The 18866-nt window shown below is 37.7% G+C and overlaps 1 protein-coding gene across 18 annotated transcripts in view; it reads left to right on the top strand.

Moving 5' to 3' along the window:
• LOC126760566 (disintegrin and metalloproteinase domain-containing protein 9) overlaps window positions 1–18866 on the top strand; it is a 578909-nt gene that overhangs the window by 491258 nt on the left and 68785 nt on the right. For all 18 annotated transcript variants that reach the window (XR_007667220.1, XM_050476295.1, XM_050476293.1 and 15 more), the window contains exons 11-12: window positions 9424–9593; window positions 15306–15469. Coding sequence is in view for 17 of the 18 variants with exons in the window: in XM_050476295.1 (XP_050332252.1) it covers window positions 9424–9593; window positions 15306–15469 (334 nt within the window). In the remaining variant the exon portion in view is untranslated. The remainder of the gene's footprint in view (window positions 1–9423; window positions 9594–15305; window positions 15470–18866) is intronic.

The following is an 18866-nucleotide window of genomic DNA, read 5'->3' as shown; positions in this document are numbered from 1 at the left end:
GACCAGGTATTGCCACTACATACACATATAAGTGTATGTGTGACGCATATGCTTGTATAAAGTTTGTATATGTGCCGTCTTATATATGCTTGTGTTGGTACTTTCGCACCACAAGAAATGCGATTTCGCAAATTTATGCAAACATCTACAAAATTTACATATCATTAGCTTTTATTTGGCTCGCTCTCGAAAGCGGGTGGTTTGAGCTGCTCAGCAGCAATTGGCAACTACAAAAATATACACAGTTGGAGAGCAAAATGGCGAACTCGCCTCGCTAGTTACACGCACTCATTCTTCTGGCACATTTACTTTAACTGCTACTTACTCCCTCCAGTCGAGTTAATGCACATTGGTTAGCCTCGACGACGACGCCGACGACTTCAGCGACGACGACTGCAGATCAAAGGAATCATAAGCGAAAGCTGTAAGCCTTAAATGGTAGCTAGCGGAAGTTGCTTATACGCCCCGTGCGTTTGCTGACTAAGTAGGTTGTTTGCTTGCTGTGTACGATGCGTTAGGCGTTAGGCCCGCATACACCCATGCACCCTAGCTCACAGATACACACGTACACACTTGCTTGAGTAGGCTTTGAAGCGATTTCGCATTTTCGCTACACGTTTTCAAGCTTATGCACAGACTTGCTTACACACATACATACATATATACATACATAAAAATCTGCTTATGGTCGTTAGTTTTGTTGTTGTGCCGTTTGTTATTATTTACGCTTGGTTCTCCTTGCAGCTGATTTTCATTTTCATAATTTTTCACTTGCCATAACAAACTGAATGGCTACATTTTCATTTCGTTTGATTTTTTGTGGCAGTTCTGCCAGCTTTTCCTTCTGCGTTTTTGGGCTCCACAGGCCTCTGCCTTGGCAAAGTGTTATTATGCGTTTCTGCTGGCTTTACATTTGCCTCGCTTAGCCTTGAAATGTGTTGTGTGTATAGCTGAAATTGTAAGCATTTCATACAAGTAGTGGAAAGTGAGAGCCAGGGTTGTCGAGTTGGTTTTTGGTGGTTACTTTTTTAACTACTCCTAATTTTTATCACGCATTGCTTTATGAAATTATTTTGTTTGAAAGGAAAATTGTATATCATATTGTTATAAAAACAAGTCTTGCAAAAGTCCACTTTTTAAATAATACTCCAAAACCCAAATATTTATTTATCAACATTTATTTGATCGCCTTCAAAGTAATACCCACCAGATGTAACACACATATTTCAACGATTTTTCCAGTCTCGAAACACTTCTGTTCAAATGACTGATTCATCGACTGTTCTACGGAGAGGCAATTTCAGTTGGTGGGGAAGAAGAAAAAACCAAAGGGATCCAAATCTGGGGAATATGGTTGCTACTCGATGGTACTCATTGCGTTTTTAGCTTTAAACTCGGTCACAATAGTACTATTTTTGAAAAAAAAAATGCAGCTTTATCGGGGCGAGTTAAGCAAGAACACGTTCCAAAATCATTCAAAGAGAATCGCGAAAGATTATGAGCTCTGTTGCCATCTTTCTATTACTTTCCTGACGATTTTCAATCACCATATCTTTCACTTTTATCATATTTTCATCAGCTGAAGAGGTCGAAAGTCATCTCTGAACGCTTTGTACCACTCGTAGGCTTGTGTTTTTGACACAACTGAATCACTGTAAGCCTTTTCCAATATTCGCAACGATTCCGCACACGAAACTTGGTTAAAAATACACAATTTAAGACAAATTTTTTGTTCGATATTTGTATTCATTGTAAAAATCGCAACGCACTAATGAGGTGTACCGACTTAAGCAGCTTCCGTAAATAAACTGGTTGACAGCAAAAAATTTGTCTTTGAAATTTATCCGGGGAATTTAAATTACAATTTCTGGCTGCTTTTTTGTCACAATGTATAATATAATACAAGAAGGAGGCAGATCTGTACTATAAGGTGGAAGCAAAAAATTCTTTTGACCTTCTAGCAAGCCATTATTGAAGTGTATTTTCTGGTGTTGATATCGAACAGAATTCCTCTCTTATTAGCCGAATCTGGCCGCTTCTAGGTTATTTGTAACTTCATATAATCTAATTGTTGACAGTACTGATCCGAAATACCTTGAGCTGTAGGCGAGCAGCTCATAACATGTGATTCGCTACCAAATCTTTCTGATCGTCAGTCCTTCTGGGCGATTGAGCATCGAGAGTATGACCGTAGAGGAACAGCTGATAGATATGATCCTCTGTCAAGCTACCAAATACATATATACCAAAACCTTTTCCGCAGTCAATCCTATCAAATATGTATATTCAATACAAGACTTGTTGAAGTGAAGTAAAGTTGACTGTGTAAATAAATATATATGTATATTGAGTCTACTTGTATAAATAAATTTGTGCGGATTGCCAAGCTTTAGTTCAACTTAATGACACTAGTTTACAATCATATTGCGGTGGTCTTGCTAATTTAGCGTTGCTAAAACCGAAAATGATAGTCAAAATCTCCGAACTCGTAGGATTTTTTGCGTTGTTGTCAAGGGGTGTTTTTCTTCACTCAAAAAGGTCGAACTTTGTGCATGGAAAAGTATTTATGCATTGAGTTATCCTTCAATAGACGAAATTAGACGAAAGTTGCCGTATTTTGGTGGTGGTTAATGGTGGTTAAAATATGCTTAAGTTGAGCGAACGTGCCCAAGTGGTTTATATGATTATAAGTGGTGACTTAGGCTTGGTAGACAAAGTACCATGATGGCCAAAAAGTTGAAAGATAAGAAACTGGAGGCTTTACTCTTTGCAGATTGTTGATAAACGCAAGAAGAGCTCGCCAATCGTTGGGAATCACTCAAGAAGCCATTCGAAAGGGTTTAAAATCCGTCGTATATATTTATAGTCAAGGAAATTGATTGGATGTCATATGAATTGAAGCTAAGAGACGTTAAAAGACGATTTTGCATACCAAAAAAACTGCTTGAAAGCAACAAAGATATGATATATATTATGAAGAATGGATGAATTAGGGCAACCTCAAGCAATAAAAATTGTATTTTCAAGCTGGCCAATCAACAGAATCAATGGCAAAGCCGAATAGTACTAACGCTCTGTATTTGGTGGGATCTGAAGAGCATGCTGTAATATGAGCTTCTAGAAACTATTTATGGGGAAAACCTTAAAGGGATTACTTCCGGAAACACATTTTTTATTGTGAAAACGGTCTGCCTTATGTTTCACGACCAGTTAAAAGTTATTTTGTCAACAGGGGCTGAAACTTTCGGCTGCGCTCACCTTACAGGTATATCGACATTGCCCCTTTCGGACCACCAATTTTTCGGGTCGAAAAAGTACTTGAATAATATATGTATATGCAAGTATATTTTTCACAAAGTCAAAGTGAAAGCAAACGAGATGTGTTGCTACATAACACAGCCTCAACGAACAATTATTTGGCGGTGTGTGTGTGCAGCGTAAAGGGTGAAAATCGCTATGATGGCTGTGCGTAATTTCCTACTTTATTAAAGTAGATTTGTGCCAAGCGCAAAACAACGGCAATAATAACGGCGGAACGGCCGACAACCGGTTTATTTTATACTTTTATTTTTATTATTTTACTTTTGCTTTTGGTTTTCTGTTTTTGTTGTTGTTGCTACTGCTGCCTATTTGACTGGTGGTCGGCAGTTTGCGCCAGGCGCTTGTGCCAATTACATAAACCAATAAAAACTATTACATAAATAAATACTCGCCGTTATGTATGGCAATATGAATACATAAGGCACACTTGGCAGCTAAACGCTTAAGCGCCTCAGCGACTATACGGCTAAACGGCTTAGCAACGAAGGCGAACGAAATGCTTACATGCAAAACAACAACAACAACAGCAACAAGGTAACGTTGGCGCAAAAACAACAAAAAATCAACGCCTTGACTGCCCGCACAACTACTACGTTACCCTCCTCCGCCCTCCGCGCCGCGCAACCGAAACGCTTAAATACTAATACACACTCAGGCGTACTTCAAACGCCCATTTAGCCAACATGTATCCGCATTAGCGCACGTGTGTGTGCGTGTGTTTATTTGCATATTTCTATATTCATTCGTATATAAGCTTTTTATGGCATTAGTTTGCTAAAGGAAGCGGAAATGCGCGCAAAAGTAAAGGCGGAAATGTGGCGGCGTGCATTGCAAAGTGCGTTCGTGTGTGAGTGTGTGCATATACATTTACATGTAAATGTATATATGTAAGTATGTCGTGCTTTTTACCCTGCCTCTCAGCTTGGTCTGCTTTCCTCTGCAGCTTTGCTTAAAGCGCTTAGCTTAAACGCTACAAAATGTTTGCTGGCCATTTGGAGACTCTAAATGTGGCTATGTGTGTGTTGGTGTGTTTGTATTTACGTTCATGTGTGAATATTTGCCTGCTTTTTGAGCCCGCGCAAATGTTAGTCACGTGCGCTTGGCTGAAGCAAGCTCGGCAACGAACAGCAGCCTGTTTGTTTGTTGTTGGTGTTTTGCTCTTCCCTCTTATTAAGAATTTATGCACGAACAGTTTGTGACGGATACTTTGTCACACATTGGAATGGGAAAAACTATATCTTACTAAATTTAAAGAAATATATATTTAGAAATTTTTTTTCCAAAACTTAATCATTTTTTTAAGGGGTTATATACAGTTAGAACTTTTTCCGAGAAAACTTTTAAATTTACTGACCCAAAAACTATTTTTCTAAACTTAATAATTTTTTTAAGGGGTTATATAGAGTTAGAACTTTTCCTGAGAAAACTCTTAAATTTACTGATCCAAAAACTTGTACACAAATTATGATATTTTACAACTGTATTTTAAAACTTAGTATTAGTAAAAATAGTTATTTGGATAGAAACTACAACTGATCTCCGGGAGCTCCTCTCAAAAAAGACGTCTTGCGGCGACCACTACATATACATATCTCTAAACTGGATCTCTGAAATTAAAAATACTAAATCTAATAATCCTCCTATAAGTAATGCTAAATGTAATAAAGCAAATCGAAGGAACAAGCACCGTAAAATATTTTGACAAATGGCGGTTTTTCAAAAATCAAAATCGGTTTTTGACCAAAATTTCGGCATAAAATTGCTTATAAAAAATATTTATCAGTGAGAAAAAGTCTTCGGTTAATTACTGAAAAATATACATAATATATTTAAGAAGTTTGTGACAAAATTTGAGACTAATCGGTGCCACCGTTTTCGAGTAATGTTGGTCACCGACTTTGAAGACACCATTTTGAGAAAAACGCGTTTAAAGTTTGGCCGTATACTTCCAAGCACTCCGAAATGTCTTTTCAAATTTGCGCATAACTTCGAAAACATTCTCCGGAACAATATGAAATTTTCTGTGTGTACTCTTAAATATATGTAAATTAAGAAAATAAAATAAAAAAATTTACTTTTTTGGAAATTCTAACTGTTTATAATCTCTTAAAGTAAGCGCTGGTTCTATGATTAAATGTAAATAATAGTTTGCAGTCTTCGAGCATGAAAATATAAGAATTTCCTTTAAGAAAAAAATGTCATATGTATTATTCCTGCCATATCTGCCATTAATTACGTTAAATTCACACCTTATCGTCAATACTTTCGTGTTTTTTTCTAATTTGAAAAAGAAACCGAATGCATATCATCTAGACTCTCCAAAGCGATTGTAAGCTCTTTTCTAATTGTTCCAAAAACATCTTGTAGCATACTCTATTAGGTTTTTTGTTTTATAAAAGGTCTTTTGTTTAATTGCCTTTATTACAGAATACAAGGTCTGTCGCAAAAAAACAGGACTGTTAAAAAAAACAACAAAAAATTAATATTTTTCAACAATTATATTTTTTTATTCAAAGTAGTTTCCTTGTGCTTCGATACAGCGTTTAGCTCGGTCAATTAGCATTTCAAATGAGTGTTTAAGGTCATTTTTCGGAATGCTCTTGACAATATCGGTCGTCGTCTTTTGGATAGCTGAAATGTCCTGGAACCAGTGTCCTTTCATGGGCAAATGAAGTTTTCCAAATAGGTAAAAATCACAGGGTGCCAGATCAGGTGAGTCAAAAAATCAGTGACAAGCGTCGACCGATGACACGGCGCATTATCGTGCAACAGGCGCCAGGACCCTGCCTCACGGCATTGTGGTCGAGCACGACGAATGCATGACAAAAGAAGCTTCATAACACCAAGGTAGAACACAGCATTAATCGTTTGGTCAGGTGGGCCAATCTCTCGGTGTACAATAGCCTCGGAATCGTAAAAACAAATCAGCATTGTCTTTATTTTTGACTTCTGAAGACGACCGACTTCTGATCGTCACAGAGGTCCTCACGACCTTCTTGGAATCGCTTAAACCATATAATCACCATAAACTTTTTTCATCATTTGAAATGTTTCAGTAAACGTTTTCCCAAGTTTAACACAAAATTTAATATTTGCTCTTTATTCAAAATGCGTTTTACGACCGATGACCAAAAGCTGCTGTCACTTTTTGAACGATAACATCGATTGTAGTTATCGAATTGTCTTAAAATTTTTACGAAATGTCAACAAGAGATCAAATTTTTATTTCATATACCCACCAATAGGTGGCGCCACCAGAAACAGTTATATTTAAAAAGTTCTGTTTCTTTTGCGACAGACCTTGTATATAAGAATTAGTATGTTGCGAGTATTTGTATGCAAGATCTTGTCACATTATGAGATCTACATTAACCATACATCACTGCGCAACATAATCCAAACACAAACAAATGTCTATACGTAGTTTTTTCAATAACTATGCAGCCTACAAAAGAAACTCTAGATTTGTTTAAACAATCGCGATTTTAATATTCCTGAAGATAGTCTCCTTTTAGCTCATATCACCTGACTCAGCGAGTCTTCACATTTCTTGACACGTCTGGCGGTGATAACATCCTCGTTTGGAAATAAAAAATTGGAACATACTCAAATATGTAGAACAAAATGTGTTGCAGTACGAGAATATGAAGTATTGCAGCACAAGAGCAAGTCGAAACTGGATACATCAATTCGTGACACTCGCCAACGAAGAGAACAGTCACCCCACACAAAGCCCTCTGTGATTTTATTATGCGACTTCTTTGCTCATTACCATTTTTTTTAAGACCGCGGACAATGCCACTTCCACAAGCAGTAAAAACAACATTATGATTCATATTCCTATAGGAGAATGCACTTCACGTTAAAATATTTCTCTTACAATAGCGACACCAGCAGGCGGGCGATGAGGCTAAGTCGTTATTAGACAAGTCTTGTGGCGTAATTTCAAAGCCATATTTTGGTCCATCTGTCATTTTGTCATTTATGTGCATACATTTATATGGGTAGATATGGCCCTCTAAAGCCGTATACACATGGTAGCATTAATAATTCTGTTTTCTATGCATCTCCATATCAAAAAGGCGTTGTAAAAATTGTGACGCCCTCGCAATAGCTCGAAGTTCGTTGCTTCACAACTCAGTGAAGAAGAAATAATGAAACTTATATTTGAGAAACGTATGTACACATACTTCAATTTATGTTTGTTTACTGGAATTTACTTATAAACTTTGTCTTTTATGCATCTAACTTAGAGTCATAACGTGTCTCAATAACCAGTTTGCCCTGAGCTAACAATTTTGTGATTTTTTTTTTGTCAAAGTTGTATGGAAAGGGTGAGGTGGAAGAATCCAAACACTTTCTTCTGCATTGTCCAGCCGTTGTAAGGCTGAAATTGAGACATTTCAGCAGTCTCAACTTTGGCGAACCCGGAGTTACAGCCGAAACTGGCATTAGCCGTCTCAACAAATCTATGATATCCTCACAGATCACAGATCTTTGATCAATCACAGATTTGTGAGCGTCTTATGATCTACTTTAAAGGAGTTTTAGGTACAACCAACGAACCGGCGTTCGAAGCTGTTCAAGTGAGATCCCTGCTACGATCGTACGATTAAACTAACTTTACCAAACGCATAAAGCCAATTTTGCCAGTATCTTCTGATATTTGACGAGAAAAATTAAGGATGTCTCTAGCGTTATATCTGGTCATGATTTTTTTTTAACTTATCGTTACCAGTGGAGTGCGAGAAAGCAGTGTCAGAGAGAAAAATTATTATTTCGGATCTCAATTTTATTGTTAACGAAAGTTCACCTTCGGTGAACTGAATCTTTCAGTAACCTTAATATTTCGTTTACTTCAAAGTGTTTTGTAAGTTATATTGGAAACAGCTTTAATTGTAGGCTACTGGAAACTAGTAGATATCAAGTTATCAAATCAAGTTATTTCCAATACCCCTATTTAAGATTATCTTTTAAATTATAACTTTTCCAAAATAATTACTTAAATTATTTTGCATACCAAAAACAACCACTTTGTATGAAATCAGAGGTTGGCCACCTTCATTATTTCACAGCCACGCGACAGCTATAAAGCAATCATCTTCAATAACCCGATAATCATATCCTTTGGCGCCTGAAGCTCAGCACCTCAGGGGCACTTAAAGCGCAAAAGGCATGCCAAACTTTAAACGTTTACGTCTTAATATTCTTTTGACTGCAAAATACACCTTTGCATAACCTTTGATTATAAGTTTTCTACCTTTGTTGTTGTGTAAAATAACGCCGCCTAAATAAAGAATTAAATTTAATACTCAATAAAACGGCCTTTTGGCAACCAACCTTTTCGAGCACTTTTGGGATCCTTTTTTTGTTTTTACTTTTTTATTCTTTTTACTTTAAATATTCGCTGCATTCCTGCGCAATTACCGTTATTTATGCGCTATCCCTCATTTGAGATTTGAGACGATGTGCCGCTGGCGTGTTACAAAAAGTTTTAAATTCATTTGCACTGATTGAACTTATGGAACACCCGGCACCTCTCCACAGCCACATAACTACCGGGGTTCATTTAACCCAAACCCAACACCGGACAGATACACACACACTGCCGGGGTGCCAATCAACCTTGAGCGGCACTCGGTGACCCAATGAATTTTTAATAAATCCTCAATTGGTAATTGCGGCCACTTGTGTTGAAATATTTATTTTTAAAAGCGGACCGTTAAACGGGTGCAACAAACACTCACTCACACATATACATATGGATGTGCGTGTATCTCATCAGCGCTATGGAGTTGAGCGCTGCGAACCTTTTTTATTGACTTTTACAACTAAGAAATAAATAATAAAAATCAGCAGCCAAAGTGATCTCGGTGCGGAGCGGGGGACAGCGCGGCGTGGCTGTTTTGTATCTCGTTGTTGGCGTTTTTACGCCTTCAATTTGTTTGTTGGTTGCTGTTGGTGGTCATTGCTAATTTTATATGAACTTTTTATGATTCAGTCCCGACTGCTGCTCCACCAACTAATACTCACATACACACACACATACTTATATATGAATTTATATAAATATTTATGGGTTTTCTTTTATTACTTTTATAGCGGCGAGACGTTCGCTGGCGGCGAGGCGGGCATGGCGGTGCCGGAGACTGTGTGCACGCCGCGTGCGATTGGCATCAGCGTCGATATTAATGTCTACGAGCCGCATCTGTTGGCGGGCACGATGGCGCACATGATTGGCCATAATATCGGCATGGGTCACGATGATGGACGTAAGTACTCTACAGTCACTGCATACAATTCGCACACTCATACATACTTGTATTTACTCATTTATATATATGTACTTCGGCGCACTGTCGTCGAAATTTGCATGCACTCACATACACTCACACACCTTCATTTTTAACTCGACGTTCTAAGTGAAATTAAGTTATTTGATTTTTGTTGTTCTTGCTGTCTTTGCATCGCTCAAAACTGTCGCCACATTAAATTTATACGCGCTCATTTGCGTGGTAAACAATCTTAATGGTATACCAAAATTAATCGCGCCATAAAACTGATTTATTGCATTGGTGTTTGGCACAATCTTTGTCTTCATTCTTGCTTTTGCCGCCGTGCATTCATCAAATTTTGATAGTAAATTATTTATTGTAAAGTAAACAGCGCATTTATCTATTCAATGGTCGCTTGTCTTCGCGCTGCTTCAGCGTAAGATTTATCTGCAACGCCATTTTATGTCGGTGGCTTTTAATGGCTCGTCGAAGTGCTTATTTCTCTTATATTATCATCAGCATACTCTTTCATAGACTTTTTATCATAAGTAGGTATTTATGTGCATTAAGTCAAACATAAACTGTTATTTTTATATTAACTGATAAGTGGCAAGAGTCATAACTGGTTTGATTTTGCTGAGAATCAGTTTCTGGCGCGTAAAATGTAGTGGATTCTGTTTGCAGGAGAGTTCTCTATAAACTATAAAATAAATATGTTCTTTGATTTCAGTATTATTTTGTCAGTTTATTTTTAATTCAGATAAATAGTAATTGGTCAGAAGAAATAATAATGATATCAAATTTTAAAAATCCTCATAAATAAGCATTGAAGAGGTTTCCTACTTTAAAGCAAAAAAAAAACACAGAAACTTCAAATGCAATGGAGAGTGTTTATTATCATTCGAAAAAACATTATTTGGCGTTTATCATTTGAGGATTATCTCTCCCAAATGTTGCCCGTGGCTACGTCTCAAATAGTCTATCCGTTGAGTTCAATTTTCCATGACTCGTTCGAGCATTTCGACTCGTAACTGGTAAATTACATGAGCGATGTTTTGTTCCAAGGCCTGAATCGATGCCAGATTGTCAGACAATGGACTTTACATACCTTCACAGAAAAGGGTCTAAGTTACGATATCACACCATCTTGGTGGTTAACAACGTCTGATAGTGTTTAACGTGGGATCCTGCTGGCGACAGCTTAACTCCACGGTACTCAAAAGCACAACGGATCAATACAATGCGTCGATCAGCGCCCTGAAAACTCGGTAACGATTTTCAGTACCAATCGGCAGTGTGGCATGGACACACTAACCACCTTGGTTGCAATGCAACTCCACATTCGACTGACAAAGTCGGTTCTTCCCTCGATTTGGGTTTTAACCACAGCCACCACGAATCTCCACAAAGAGCCAAACCCAATGAGCAGACTGGAGCGAACTCCAGGGGCTACTGCTCCCCATGGTACCAGGTTAAAGTCTTTGGTATTGACCTTGTAGCCGAAGCTACGACCAGTTGAGCTTCCATACAGCCCTGGACTGGTGGCCAGGATCTTATTCGCCTCTTACGACAGGCATGCCTTACCGCGAGTATATTCGGTTTCCCCTCGAACCCGGGAAACGATCTCTTCACCGAACTGTTCCCTCAATAAATCCATTGATTGATACGATGTGTGGGAAATTGCGCCGTTTCGTTAAAAAAAAATGTCGCCAAGATCACTAGCTTCAATTTCAGGCAACAAATAATCGGTTATCATGGCGCAATAACAATCGCCATTGACGGTTACGTTCTTACTGGCATCTTTTGAAGAAATATGGACCGATGATTCCACCGGCCCACAAACCACACCCAGCCGTTGATTTCTATGGATGAAATGGCAGCTCTTGAATCTCTTCGTCACAAATGAGGAACTCATCGCCGAACAAAATTTGGCTTGAACTTTTAAAGAGCCCATAGAATGAAGCAATGTCGCTTGGGAAGCTCGAGCGGCTTCAGTTCTTACACAAGCATTATTTTCTACTCTTTCAATTTAAGATCTGGACATAAAATGTGCCAAGTCGTTTCTTACGTTAGTCCGAGTTGCTGCGAACGGTGCCGAATCGACTTTCCACGATCTTCGTGTACACTCTCAGCTACGGCTGCTATATTTTCGTCACTGTGTGCTGGTCGTGGTCTATTCGGTCGAATACTATCCAATAAAGAATACTTTGTCTCAAGATTGGTGAGGATGTTGCGAATAGTACGCTCAGTAGGCCGATTATGTTGACCATAAGATGAGCGAAGCGCGCGAAACACATTCTTCTCGGAACATGAATTTTTGTAATAAAGTTGAACAATTGGTAAGCATTAATCAGGCGTAGGATTTACCAAAATGAAATGCAAACGATATTGAAGAAAAATAGCAGCTTCACACGACTCACGCGTAACCTGTCAAAAAAAGGTTATTGTAAAAAGTACCTCTACTTTGATTACCCGTTATATATATTTATAGGGTTTCCGAAGTTTCCTTCTGAGTGTTACAAACATCGTGACCAACTTAATATCTGTACCTTGTTCAGGGTATAAAAATACGAAGATGAAAGTTTTCCTTGTACTAAAGTTTGCATGTGAACTTGTATTCAATCCGTACTCCGAATTCAAATAAATAATATTAAAATTTCCCATAACCAATTTTAGTTTAATGCAGGAGGATTCTGGGCAAGAAAATATACATACAAGAAAATATTTTTACGAAATCAGCAAGAGATCATATATATTGAGCAGTTGATAAAAGCAGTACATATATATTGAGCTGATAAAAGTGGTTCGAATACGAAAGTGAAAGATCTACCCATACATCTATGACTGAGTTGTCATAAAACTTTAAGAAACTAGCAGTAAAAGGCTTTCAAAGTCAAAATCTTATACCCTGCTTTGACTCCGAAGACCTTTTTAAGAAATATTAATTTACAACGAGCTCGTTATTAGAATGTATGTAGGAGTTTATAAAAACAATGGAATAAATGTCATTACTTAGTTTCAGCAGTAGTGTTACTCTCCAGTGTCCCAAAAGTTGTTGAGTTTACTGTTTTTTTCTTATTTCAATTTTAAATATCAAATTTTCTTTTCTTTCATATTTCTTATTCATGATTTTAGTTCATTTGAATATGATTTCCATTTAACAAATTTTCAAAGCGTTCACAGCGCCGCGATAATCACTCAGTTCGCTCGCTAATGTGTCTCCCGACGCATATTTATTATTTTTTACGCACAAAAATTATATTTCTTTTGTGGGAGTAAAGAAACAAATTATATAAATCAACAGTAAAAAATTATAACTCTATATATAAGCAGCCAACAATAACAGCCATTTATTCAACATAGCTCCAGGTTTTGATCCACCACTGTGTGTGTGTATTTGTGTGTGTTTGCGGCATAATAATCGACTGAATTGCTTGATTTATGATGAACGCTTAACGCCATGGTAGAATCAGCGGACAAATCTGAGCGCACAGTTGGAGGTGGAGTACCTCCAATAACTGTAAATACATATTTTATAACAAGCATTCTGTATTTTTGTGCGCTGCGGCTGAGAGGCGTGCTTTCGATTCACAAACATCCATTACCGACTTGAGCCATCAGTGATGACCAAGCTGGCAGACACCACGTCGCTGGTTGTGTGTGTATGTGGTGGTTAATAATATGCAAACGCCCGCCGCACTCAGCTCAAACACAGTTTGTGTACGTGTGTGCATGTGTGTGTGTATCCAAAGTGGTGATGCATTTGCTTTTAATGGAAATTCATAAATTTCATTTCAAACAAATAAAGGGGAGTGGGGGTGTGGGCGCAGTTGTATGCCTTTTCTCTTCATCATTTCGATTTTGTTCGACAAACACACGCACACACAAGCATCCCTCAAAGGTAAATAATACACCAAACAACAACACCAAAAAAACAGATTATTGAAATAAATAAAAGGGAAACGTTAAAAAAGCGATTATTTTTGCTGTTGTTGGCAGCAATAACAAGACTGATATATGTATGTGTGCGTATATTTGTGTGTGTGTGCCAGGCCATTCCAATGAATGCGCAATCATGCACACACTTATTTATTTTAGTAAATATTTGAGCATCAAGAAATATACTTCGCCGCATAAGCAACGCCAACACGAGACCACAAGAAGATAAAGACACATACAAGGTTTTCATATTTTAAATTGATTTGCTTTTCGAAGGCTATAGAAACTAAAAAACATTGATTTAAATTTAAAATTACACAAATTATAAACAAAACAAGAAAATCCTTAAGTTTCCCTTAACAAAGCTAATAAGAACTTAATTTTGCTCGGTTAGTTTGTATGGCAGCTATATGCTATAGTGGTCTGATATCTTCAAATTCGTACAAAATTCGTACAGTTTTTTGGGAAGAAAGGGTATGTACATAATAAAAGCAAGTAAGGAAGCACTATTTTCGGGTGTGACCGAACTTTTTATAATCTTAGAACTTACCGGGGTGAACGCCAGGGAAATAGCTTAAGGTGCAAAACGTCAACCAGAGTTTGGGGAATTTTATATATAAACATAACTAATACCCTGACCGCCATATTTGACATAAGTTTTGCTAGACCAAATTCACAAATTTTTGAAATTAAATTATAATATATCCAATATTAAACGTTCTGTTAATTTTGACAAAAGTTTAGGAGCTTATATTAGGAATATAGCAAATAGTATTGACCCGGTTTCATCAATTTTTTTGCCGATACTACCTACAGTTAAAAGGACACAGACTTATAAAATGTTTCCAAGGTTTCATCAACGTTCCTAACATACAATCACCAATCATATGGAGTAAAATCAGCAGGGGAGTTCGAAAATCCTGATATTAGTGATATGAGAGCTAGGTCAAGTTTTATCCATTTCTGGCAGAAATACATACTGTCGTGAGAAATTATGATCTGCCATTTCCATTGAGATAACTCTCATGTTGGCCGAAATATGCGGAACAAAGTCACCAGGAAGTTCGAAACTCTTAGTATTTGAGAGCTAAAGAAAGTATTGAATCGATTTAATCCATTTCTGACATACAGACTTACTGATATCAGGAAAAGATTATGCTTGAATTTCATTTATATATCTCACACATTGCCGGAAGTTTTCGGTAAAAAGTCAATTATACGAGTAGGAACTAGGATTCGGTACCTATGGGCTTGAACCCTGTTGCTTCGATGTGAACAATTTTTGATAGTTCGTATGCTTTATCTCGTTATATTAATCACTTCTTGATTTGTATACTGGCAAGTAATAGAATCAAAAACAATTTAAATTGTTTTATATGGAAAGTAGGCGTGATATAGAAATGTTAAGATTATATCATCTGCCGAACTTAGTTGTAATTAGTCGAGCAGGTCCCGAGATATGTGATTTCACCTAAAAGAGGGCGGTGTCATGCCCATTGTCCAATCTTGTAAAGCTATTTCAGTAGTAAAATTGAATGTCTCTCGAGTTTTTAGTTATTGATTTGTAGCGCCTTTAGTAGTTTTTGAGAGTACCGTTATATGGAGAGAGAACGAGGGTTTGATCCGATTTCATTAATATTCCTAAAAATTTATTTCCAAAATATATTCACATATTCATACACACATCCGTTTTTCTCTATTATACAACATTTAAAGTGGCAGCTGCATTATTTGCTTTGAATGTTCTAATTAATTTTCCATTTTTCACAGGTGAGGAGTGTTTCTGCAGGGACTGGCATGGCTGCATAATGGCCCAATCGATTGTTGGCCAGGAGAATGTGCAGCCTTATAAATTCTCCGAGTGCAGCAAAAAGGATTATATCGATGCGCTGCGCACCGGACATGGGTTGTGTTTACTCAATAAGCCGAATGAGGTGAGTCTTAGAGAAATTAAGCTAAAAAATTTACCTATTTTAAATATTAAAATAGTTCATAATGGTTGTAGTTATAGCTACCGAAGGCCAAAGTTTAGTTTAGAAATATCAATACATTTGGATTTATGCATTATAATTTGTATGTAAGTTGTCTTGATAGTGACAGCCAGCTTAATTTGAAATTTCAAATAAAATATTAGTCGCTTTACGCTTGGGAATTGTTGCAAACCTATTCACTATATTCTCTAACGAGAAGAATAAACATCTTAAAAGATGGTGAAATAAATTTATTTTATTCAAAATAGTCACCTTCTGCTTCAATACAGTTTTTTGCACGGTCCAAAAGCATGTCGAACGAGTGTTCCGGTATGGCCGCCAGTATGCCGGTGCAAGCCTTTTGAATGGCCTCTACGTCTGCATAATGCTTTCCTTTCATGGGAAATGCAGTTTTCCGAAAAGGAAGAAGAAGTCGCACGATGCCATTATCAGGTGAATACGGGGAGTGGTTAATGTTTAAAATGTGATTTTTGGTGAAATAATCGGTCACAAGCGTCGATCGATGAGACGGCGCATTATCGTGCAACAAACGCCATTTTCCACCTTCGCGATATAAGGGCCGAACACGTCGAATACGGCGCACCAAACGCTTCAAAACTCCAAGGTAGAATACCGCATTAACGTTTTGGCCGGGTGGAACAAATTCTTCGTGGACAACACCCTTGGAATCATAAAAACAAATCAGGATTGTCTTCACTTTTGACTTCTCCATGCGCGATTTTTTGGTTTCGACTCATCCGATACCTTCCGTACAGCACTCTGGCGTTTCGTTTCGGAATCATATTGGAAACACCACGTTTCGTCACCAGTCACAATATTGTAAAGGAAGTTTTTGTCCTTTTTGACCTCTTTAATGATGTCCTTCGAATGTTGGATTCTGAGCAATTTTTGGTCAATTTTCAGTCAACAAACCGTGCACACACCGCCCAAATGTTCGGTCAAAATGCGATAAATCGATTTTTTATAGATGATCAATTTCATTTCCATAAATTTCAATGACGCTTTCGGCTGATTTTTGATGAACTAACGCAGAGTTTCTATGGAATTTCCCCTTCGCAGAAAATTACACATGTCAGTTATACTCGTTCTTTAAATACAAACCGACGGGTTGTCCGTATTTCACTGACCACCACTGTATGTATGTAATATTTTATTAGCCATACATTTTATATTAAGTATTTAATAACAAATCTGTCTTTCTATTGTGTTCACAACTTTTTTGTGATGGGTTTTTTATGTCAAAGGTTTTATATCTCGTTGTTCGTAGATTAGATTAGATGGTCAAAGGGGGAGTACACAAAATCACATAAATTACAAAGGCTCACTTAGCGCCAGCATATTGATAAAGTCCAATATACTGCTGCGTGATCCCTTTTTGGAAACATGGATCCAAGGGCCTTCAACTTGAGTCTGCAGACTGATATGCGGTAGTCTGAATTCGTCCCTAGGGAGGTCAATTACATATTTAAGCCTGCCGAGGTTGTAACTCCCCATTAGCAACTTGCTATGTCGGATGCCTTGGAGTTGTTTCCAATATCTCTCTCCGTCTACTCTTTTTTCCTTATGGAGTAGCTTTTTTAAGATATGGGAACCCATCGCGAAGAAGGGCTTCAGTCCTACCATTTTAGTGGATGCTGCGGACCGGGCGAGCTCATCAGCCAGTTAATTCTCAGCTATACATTTGTGAGCGGGCACCCAAATGTGCACTTGGTGACGATCCGCTAGGCTATTCAGCACTAGTAGCGATTTGATCTCATAGACAGAGATTACTTTAAGTGGCCGTCGACTATCGCTAAGAATGGTTATACGTTCATTGCGATAGTTGTGTTGGAGGTTTATCTCTAAGACTAACTTATGGCAAAAACTTAAGCCTCATTTATGCTCGGAAAAATTCCCACTGGTATGGAGAGTTTGGTGCGTGGTCCTGCGACTCCTGCACCAATTCCCTTCGACGTTTTCGAGCCGTCAGTGTACGACTTGGTTGTATTATCCCTAAGCAGTAGCTCGAGAGTGGAATCATTATTCATTCAGCTTTGTTGCAAAACTTGGCCTTGGACTTCTTGGTGAAGTTTACCCTTCCAGGCTCCCTGTCGAGAAGAGCTAACTTTTTCATCTTTCAGGCTTAATCACCTTACCTCCGTCACACTTTTCTGCTGTCGTTTGTAGCAGTGTGTATTTTTTGTTGTATGTAGGGCTAGTGACAAATTGCTAAACTTGAACCAACTCATAGTCTTAAATGTGTATACATATAAAACATTGAATACAAGAAATGCAATGAGGTCGGAGAAATAATTTTTTTTTGATCCGCCAAAACCTATGATCAATCTCTTGACTCTCTAGAATACTAACATCTTGAGCTTGAGCAGTCTAACTGAGTAGGGGTGCCATTTAAATGCCTTCGAGATCAAATTTCCAACCTATTTATGGCGATGTATTTCAGACAAAATTATGTTAATTAATTCTTGAACTCGGATATTGAAAAATTTCAGCTTTGGAGCCAAGAAAACAAAAAACAAAACCCATAACTATATTAGAAATATGAAAACAAAGATTTTTTTAAACGACAAAAGTAGACGACGGCTTAAGTCGGCTGTCGTCTGGGACATAAAATATACTGACTTAAATGATTGTTACTTTCATCACCCAACCATACAACCTAGTCCCTAGAGATCTTTTGCGCAATGGTAGGTACCAGCCCTCGAGCTAACTCAACCAACTTTTGACTACAGTGCTCCGTTAGACAACGCCAATCATAACAGCTTTATTAAATACGCCTGTCATTCAGCGGTCACCTACAGACCAACTCGATTGCTTATCAAAGCATTATTCTCAAGGGAAAAACACTGATCTATGTCTGCTATCCACCTGAAGAGACCCTACTATGCCACCGAAAATTGATCTTCTCAATAGAAATATGTTACAATATTTCGAGTGCTTAAAATTGTTTGACAGATATTCATATCCATAGTGGCACTTGAATTCCCGGAAAAGTTGACTCTTTGAGAACAATGCGAAACTCAGTAAAAATATTAAAAAAAAGCAAAACTTATAAACGAACAAAAGACTTTTCCTAGGAAAGAAAACAAGCGACGATTGCATTTTCAAACGAACAAGAATTAGTCTTTGAAAACACACAACAACAACAACACTTTGAGAAAAAAACGAAACGAAGCAGAAAAGCACTTGTGTACATTGTGTGCCATTTTCAACAACAAAAAAGCACGATCAAGCGTAGTGCCTCAAGATGAATGCAGCAACAGCAGCAGGCACGTGTATACACCACTGACAATGCTACGTGCAACATGCAACTCTCGAGGCAAGCGAAATGTTAGCTGTCTCT

This window comes from Bactrocera neohumeralis, chromosome 5 (genome assembly GCF_024586455.1).
Source record: "Bactrocera neohumeralis isolate Rockhampton chromosome 5, APGP_CSIRO_Bneo_wtdbg2-racon-allhic-juicebox.fasta_v2, whole genome shotgun sequence".
Taxonomy (NCBI): domain Eukaryota; kingdom Metazoa; phylum Arthropoda; class Insecta; order Diptera; family Tephritidae; genus Bactrocera; species Bactrocera neohumeralis.
The sequence above is the reverse complement of the archived record's forward strand: the minus strand, read 5'-3'. Positions and strand labels throughout refer to the sequence as shown.